Genomic DNA, 8,185 nt, shown 5'->3' with positions numbered 1-8,185 from the left:
ACCTCTTCCAAATCCACGTCCTCTTCCTCTAGCAGCACCTTGTGGACTCCTATTTGTGTCTTGAAAAACCTGCAAGGCTTGCTCATCAACCCTTTCTATCTTGTCACCACCCCTACTGTTAATTCTTTGCTCTTGTGACTGCAAGGATCCCATCAATTTCACGGGGTGAGGGTAGTCAGATCATTTGATACTTCTATTGATGGAACCACATAATCAAACTTAGGTGTAAGACTGCTAAGAATCTTCTCAACCACAGTCTGATCAGAGATGGTCTCACCATATGATCTTTGCTGACTCACTTTTCCCATCACCCTTGAGAAATAATCACCAATGGATTCACCTTCTTTCATACACAGATTCTCGAAATCCCTCCTGAGTCCTTGTAGTTTTACTGACTTCACTTGAGTATCACCCTAGAATTCCATTTTCAGGATTTCCCATGTTTATTTGGCTGATGTAGCAGCAGCAATCCTTGAGAACAGTTGGGCATGCACAGCTTGTTGTATGACAGCCATGGCATGAGCATCCTTCTTTCCACTTGTCTTCAATCTTCCCTGATCTTTTTCAGCTTCATCAACACCAGTCTCAACCAAATCCCAGAGATCTCTTGATCTCAGAATAGTTTTCAGTCTAATACTCCAATACTCGTACCCTTCACCCTTGAACACAGGGATCGGAGTAGGAGCCATAGGGAGAGTATTAACTTGTTCAGCCATGGTCGGATTGGAAATAGCTTTTCAACTTCAGTAAACAAAGAATAGAGCATGTGCTTTGATACCACTCTGTTGGAATCTTAACCCTCAAACACAAACACAAACACAAATCAATAACAAACTGAGATGTGGAACTGATTTCTTATTCACTGAATTGAAAAGTGGATACAACCACAATTACATGAACAACTTAAATAGACAACTACTAGACAACTTACTAGCCTAGAAAACTGGAGATCATAACAACTATATCCAATAGGCTTTATTCAAACAAGAACAAGAAAATAGGAAACAACTTTAAAGATAAACTTAACGATAGAATCAGTTCCATAGGACACGTGCATGCATGAGTTTGAATTAATTCTCAACATAGACCGAGTGTAAGGGTGTAAGTGCGGTAGGCCACTTGTAAGTTATTTGTTAAAAGCTCTACTTTAGTCAAGCATGATTGAATTAAGCTCAAGCCTAACAGTGGGCTTATTTAATAAACAGGCTCAAGTTTGAGTTTGATACTCTGCATTTGACTAGGCTAGTGGGCGTAAACGAATATGCTAGTTATATAAATATAAATATAAATATAGAGGCCGGTAATTGTACAAATTGTCCTAACGTACGATGCGTATTAGATGCAGTATCAACATGCGATTTTTTTCGAACATGCGATTTTTTTTAACATGCGATTTTTGTTGAACACGCGATTTTGGTTTTTTGGAACAACATGCGACTTCTTTTTCAACATGCGAAATTTCTATTTTTTTGAACATGCGACTTTTTTTTAACATGCGACCTTTGGTTTCTTTCAATATGCGAGATTTCCTTTCTGGGTTTATAATGCGATTTTGGTTTTTTGGAACGACATGCGACTTCTTTTTCAACATGCGAAATTTCTATTTTTTAACATGCGACTTTTTTTTGAACATGCGACCTTTGGTTTTTTTCATCATGCGAGATTTCCTTTCTGGGTTTATAATGTGCGAACTTGCCATTACGTACGCTTGTACGTTAAGGTAAAATGTACAATATATAACCAGTGGCGGACCCAAGTTTTTTTCAATGGGTCGGTCCTCGTTCGGGTCAGTCAGAGCGATGTTTGAATTAGATTTTAAAAAAAAATATAGAAAAAACGAGCTATACAAGGATGGAACCCATGAACTACACCAGCTTTCCTTTTCTTTCCTTTTCTTTTTATGGTGTCCACCTATTTATATTTATGGGGTCCTTATAAAATTTAATATACCGAATCTACTAATTAAAAAAAAAAACATTGCGGTCCGGGACCTGAACCCGCTCTATGTGAGTCCGCCCCTGTATATAACATAAGACCGTTTAAAATGGGAAATTCGAGTCTTGGGGTGGCTAGTGGTGGGAGCTCGAGTCTTGAGGTGGTCAAAATGGGGAATTTTGCCGTTCCAAAAAAAGACCATTTAACACATAACAAGTTAGGGAATGGGATCAAATACAAACACTTAAGTTTGTAAGAACCGTAAGAACCAACACATAATTGACAAGTGTCCATCAATAAAAAATTAGTTTAGGGGTAATTTAGACCTTTTGACCATATTTAATAATAGCTAATTAAAAATAATTACAAAAAATATAATCAGCACAACACTATATAATTAGCATAACATCCTTAATCGTTCTTCATTATTAGCACATCGTCCTCAATCGTTCTCCATTTTCAACATAAACGACATTAGCACAACATCCTCAATTGTTCTCCATTATTAGCACACCAGATGTGCTGATTATATCTACTTTTGATGTTTGTTTGTATTATTTTGTAATTAACACATAATCAGCACGTTATCAGCACAATTATAAAACATCTTTTGTTAACTTTTTTAAAAATCACTTTTATAAATACAAAAAAGGTATAGCAATATGGTACTTATATTAAAGATAAAAAAATACTTGATTTTATGGTATATTTTTTAAAAAAAATAATGAAATATATAAAAGTTATTTTAGTTTAAAAAACCTTGGTGGAATTTGTATTTAATGGAAAATAGTAAAATGACTAGCAATTTTACAAAATTACCCCTAATTTGTTAGTAGTAATTTTTAATTATAAGGGTTTTATTTATAATCAATATCAACCCTTGATTTAAATTATCAATGGTTCAGATCTATTCTTACGGTTCTTATAATTAGCACTGTTTGTACAGGATCTCAACCCAACAAGTTAGTTTAGCTAGAAAACTATTAGAAGTAAATAAACATGCATACTTATCACTTTAACTTCACTCCCACTATATCCGGTAACCGTTATGTACAAATGCTAACGCAATTCTGATGGTTCTCTGCTTAAAATTGTTCTCTATTTAATACACCCATCACGAGTTGTGTTCAAGCCTATACAACTGCTATGATCCCTAGCTAGACTTTAAACTTTAAAGATATTCGAAGCTAATTATTCCTCTAGCTGTTAAAGTTGGGAATAATTAGGACAACAGCCTGGGAACAACAAGAAAGAAAGCTGCTCTCCATTTATCTATCGCATCTTATCTCCTAATCACTATAAGAGACACCCAAGAAATAGTTAAGGGACTGTTTTTGTCATATACAAAAAGACATATTACCTATTTTAGCATGTAGCAATTCTAAACCAACTTGAACTAGCACAAAGCAACCAAAAATGTGTTGTGGAGATGGTGATTGCAGGCCTTTGGGCTTCTTACTCGGTCTACCCTTTGCTCTACTTTCTCTTCTTCTATCCATCGTCGGTGCTATCATCTGGATCGTCGGGTACGTTAAACGATAACTCTTTCACTAATTTGTTTAACAGGTTTGATCTAATACGCAGAATTTTGTATTGTAACAGATTGCTGTTGACATGCATATGTCCGTGCTGTTTATGCGTTACGGTGTTGGTTGAGTTTGCTATTGAGCTGATCAAAGCTCCAATTCATGTTATGGGATGGTTCACATCCAAGATTCCTTGTTAATTTTGCTATTAGCATTTTTTGGATGCTTTTATGATATTATTAATTTGGTTATTTGCTTGTTGTTAGTTAAGTTTATTTTCGAGATTTGAGTAACCGTGTATATGTTATTAGTTTGTCTATGATCCTATTTGTTATCAGTTTATGTTGATGGTCCGATGATTCCTTTTATAGAAAAAATTAGATATTTTATAAAATATCCGAAATATATAGATATTTTGGGTAAAAAACAAATCAAAAATATATTTTTTGAACATACATATAGATTAGACCTATATTAAGTAGGCAAGTGATTAACTGTAACAAAACATGATGTTGAAAGATAGTGTTTGGATTTGATTATGTTGTTTGATATCACAATAATCAGATAATTAACTATTTGAGTGTTTGGCAAATATATATTTAAAAAAAATAAACAAGTGAAAATTCTTTTCTAAACGCAAATAATAAAATTTTGGAAAACTGCGTTTTGTTGAAGTGGGGGGGGGGGGAGCTGCTTTTGGAAAACTGCGTTTTGTAACTTTCTAAACGCAAATAATCAATTTTTTAATTTTTTTACCCAAATACTCAAAACTAATTATTTATGATTTCAAAACTCAATAATCTAAAAATCTCCTTCAAAACTCAACCTCAAACACACTCTAATAACAAGTGAGGCAGTGAGTTAACATACACCCTAAAGCGGCCATTTGTCAGTGGTTATAATTGGGTCATTTTCGCCAAGGTATTGGATTGTTGATATCTTGAAATGATTCTTTTATGTCGTTCTCTAAGTTTTCTTATAGTTATTTAATTTCTATATAATCACATGCGCAATTACATCCATTTTGTACATTTAGTAGATGGAAATACTGCTGCGTTGGCGAAACTTTCTGATCATATCATAGGTAGATCATTTTCTCCATTTTTATGCCCGATAAGCAAAGCTTAAGTGACATAGCGTGTACGGTCTGAGCCAGTCATGAGCTACTTAGGATTGACTGCCTAAAAGGTTAAATCGTGCCAACCTTATACAAGCCTCAGCTCATTCTTAAGTTATATAATCTTACTTTTTTTTAATTCTAGGTTGCGAAGTTTATAACTTGGGGACAGGTAAAGGAACATATGTTCTAGAGATGTTATCAGCCTTTGAAAAGACATCAAGAAAGTTACTTAACTTCCTTTTCTGATTCTTTTCGTTAATTTTGTTTAGTGTTTTAGACCACTAACAAATAGTCGAACATTTGTTTTGGAGTTTCATGAACAATGATTTTGGTCTAATTTAAACAAACTTTAAATTTGTTTTGGACTTTCAAGAACAATGATTTCGGTCAAGTATTATTTTTATGGGGAAACACCCATTACACTAGCTTGCTATTGGAGTCTTTGAGCGTCGCCTTGGTCTTGCACTACTGCTTTGCCCGACCCACTCCTTCCATTTAGATTCAATTTTTATATGCTCTTACTTTCTGGGTTAATCTTTTTAGGCCCATCTATTTTCATAAAAATAGAAACAGGTAAATTGGTATGAGGTTTTTATGATGGATGATGCCTTTTGTAGTTAGCACTAAGCAGATTAACTTTAATTGGTAGGCCATTAAGGTAGATCTTTCAAGTCCTAATTTTGATAAAAGTTAAATAGGGAGCTAAATGCTAAAAAGATGGATGTCTTTTGTAGTTAGCACTCTGTAAATTGGTTATTAGAACCTGAAGGTTTATGCATAATGAGTTAAATACATAAGTTGGTTTGGACTAGTTATGTAATTAGTTGATTTATGTTTAGTTGGTTTTGGGTCAATGTAGTGGTTTGGTTAGTTGGTTTCGGCTGGGCCTTGGTAGGGGCTTTAGGCCCGTTTGGTTTTATATACATTGATAACCCTTGTGTCATTTATGGTTAATCAGCTTTTGGAAGCAATAGAGCTAGCCGAAACACAAGTTCTCTTTGTATTCGACATCTTTTGGTGTATGCAAAGATAAGTTTTTCATTCATATCATATTGTGTTTATTGTTCTTGAATCGGGTTTTGTGTTTGGATTCCACCCGAATACAAAACTCTTGATTGATACCATTGCAAGATCATATCCAGCAATTTACATTAGTTTTCAAATGATCTTGAGTGTTATTATCTTAAACAAGGTGTTCGATATTTTTTCTTTGAATTTAATAGTATCTATTCATGCTCTTGCTTTCTTTTGCTAAGATGGTGATCAAATGATTTTAAATAAACGTTTTAGAAAAGTGGTTATGTATATCTTAGGAAAAAAGACCCTTTCCTAAGATATATACAATATGAGTATCCCAAAGTCACTTATATGTTTGAGGAGCTTAAGCTAAGACGTAAGTTTGATTTCACAATGTCATGGGTTCTTTGATAGATGTGTTGAGATTTGACTTTATTGGTGTTTACTTTTTTACACCTATGTTTTATTTTTGTTAATTTTCTTTTTGCTCTAAACCTTTAGCGTATACCGATAGATGTTGCTCGGTTGGCAGGGATTGGAGTTCCGATGACATTGAAGATGAATAATTTTAATGGAGTTCAAGATGACATGGCTGGGGTTAGTTTTTTTGGCTAAAACTTTGTTAGATGAACTTACGGTTAGGAATGTTTCTTTTTTTTTTTAGTTTTTATTTAGGATGTTACTTTAAATCTTTTGGTGGATCTAACGTGTGAAGATTAGTTTGTTATAAGAAACTTTTTTTTGTTTTGCATTTTGTATTATTTTATTATTCCTAACTAATTAAAGAAACTCATTAATAATACAACCATATCTTTGTTGATGTTGAGTTTGTAACAGAAAATTTATGTTAACATTCCAAAACATTGAAAAAGTTTCGAAAAACATAGACTTCCAAATAATCATATGTTCACTTTATGGTCACTTGGCATTAAATAATAGGCTTTCATGTTTTTTAAATGGTCACTTGCATTAAATAATAGGCTTTCATGTTTGGTGTTATTAAATGCACTCTCATTTTTTTATTTTACTGGTTGCACTCCTCCCTGAAGTTTATAAATAAATACAATCAGCCCTCGTATTTTCTACTTTTTGAAAATTTGTATTAGGAAATATCCCTATTTTTTCTAGTGGTTTATCTAGTTGCCATAGTTTGAATATTTAGGTATATACGTACAATTCTATGGAAGAAAAAAAACTTGCACTGATTGAAAGAAGAAGATTAAGAGAGAGTTTGAAGAAACAATTATTCAACTTTGATTTTCATCATAGTTGTTCATCAAAAGATTTCGTACTCTAATAAAAAGATTTCGTATTGTGTGAAAGATTTCATCAAAAACTTCACGTGAACATATGTTGGGGTAACCGCTATAGAAGTCCAATAGGGTCACTACCCTCTCTAAAGTGAAAGCTAACACTTATGTTTTATTTAACAGGAGATTACTCACATTGATAGATGCAATGTGAGTAATCTCCTTTTTGTGAACCTTTTTGCAAACGGTTTTTACAAAACCTTAAATGTTTTACATTATATTAAACAGTGATTGAGTATTTGTATTCTACAATTATCATCGGTATGTTGGGGTTTTGTATACAAAATTTGTTATTACACTATGAGTAGTAACATGACCACAAGTCGGGTTGACAGAACCGTGTGTGGTAATTAAAGTAGAAAAATAAACAAATGTAATTGCGAGATCGCCCTCAATAACTGTAAACTGATAAAACCTATCTTGATTAAATTGGGATTCACTCACCAGTATTTCCCACTGACAAAATGTTTTTAAACGCGTTTCAGGTAAGAAAATGTGAAAGCCAAATAAAAGCTAGCTGGACAGCACTGAAGGCTTGGAAAAGTGGCTATAAAAGTTATCTAAATAAAGAAATTGTTTTATTAAATAAAATAGGGTTTATCCCTATAAACATGTTTGTAATGTAAACTTGGGAATTTCCTATGTGTTTAATATTATAAAAGTGTGGTATTTTACTCTGATAAAATATTTTCTAACTACGGTCCTGATGTAAATTCCGCAGCCAAATTGATAAACACCGATACCACTGATACTGGCTCGCGGCCGCCCGTTCCCGGGTGATTAAGGGGACGGGGGTTGCGACAGAAGGTGGTATCAGAGCTACAGCCACTGATTCAGCCACAGAAGTGTTCTGCTGACACCAAAATTTTATTCATTATGTTAGGAAATAATCTACGTGATTACGTGCCTACCTATATATTATTGTTTTGTGTTATTTGACAATTTGTTAGTTTACAGTATGAGTGACCAAGGACCCTCAGACGCTTATCGTCAGTTATCCAGCTCACCTAGGGACGAAGGAACCTCTTCCCAACCAACCCCTCAGGGTATTCGGCTGACACCGAAGAAGGGATTTTCGTATTCAAAGCACAATCTGAAGAGCCATTCCCTCCCAAGAAGAGAGGATGGTTCAGCAGAGGAGCTCACGAGCGTAGAAAAAGGATGAGAAAACTTCAGCAACAGCGAGCTTTAGCAGCCGCGAATAGAGAAATGAACACTCAAACTTAGGATATGATCAATAGACGACTAGCAAACTTTCACATACTAGCAACTACAGC

General features: G+C 34.1%; 1 protein-coding gene across 2 annotated transcripts; it reads left to right on the top strand.

Moving 5' to 3' along the window:
- Positions 1-3,090: 3,090 nt before the first annotated feature.
- LOC110916669 (signaling peptide TAXIMIN 1) lies at positions 3,091-7,593 on the top strand. 2 transcript variants are annotated; one of them, XR_004883166.1, is made up of 3 exons: positions 3,091-3,461; positions 3,538-6,195; positions 7,394-7,593. XR_004883166.1 is itself a non-coding variant. In XM_022161364.2 (2 exons), the coding sequence occupies exons 1-2, from the start codon at positions 3,352-3,354 to the stop codon at positions 3,659-3,661; spliced, it is 234 nt and encodes a 77-aa protein (XP_022017056.1). In that variant the 5' UTR covers positions 3,217-3,351; the 3' UTR covers positions 3,662-3,795. The 2 variants fall into 2 exon arrangements, 1 of the variants encoding a protein (XP_022017056.1); XM_022161364.2 differs by lacking the exon at positions 7,394-7,593 and having other exon boundaries at positions 3,217-3,461; positions 3,538-3,795.
- Positions 7,594-8,185: the final 592 nt, after the last annotated feature.

The sequence above is a fragment of the Helianthus annuus genome, chromosome 16 (genome assembly GCF_002127325.2).
Source record: "Helianthus annuus cultivar XRQ/B chromosome 16, HanXRQr2.0-SUNRISE, whole genome shotgun sequence".
Classification (NCBI taxonomy): Eukaryota; Viridiplantae; Streptophyta; class Magnoliopsida; order Asterales; family Asteraceae; genus Helianthus; species Helianthus annuus.
Note: the sequence above shows the minus strand (reverse complement) of the source record. Positions and strands in the feature narration are given on the sequence as shown.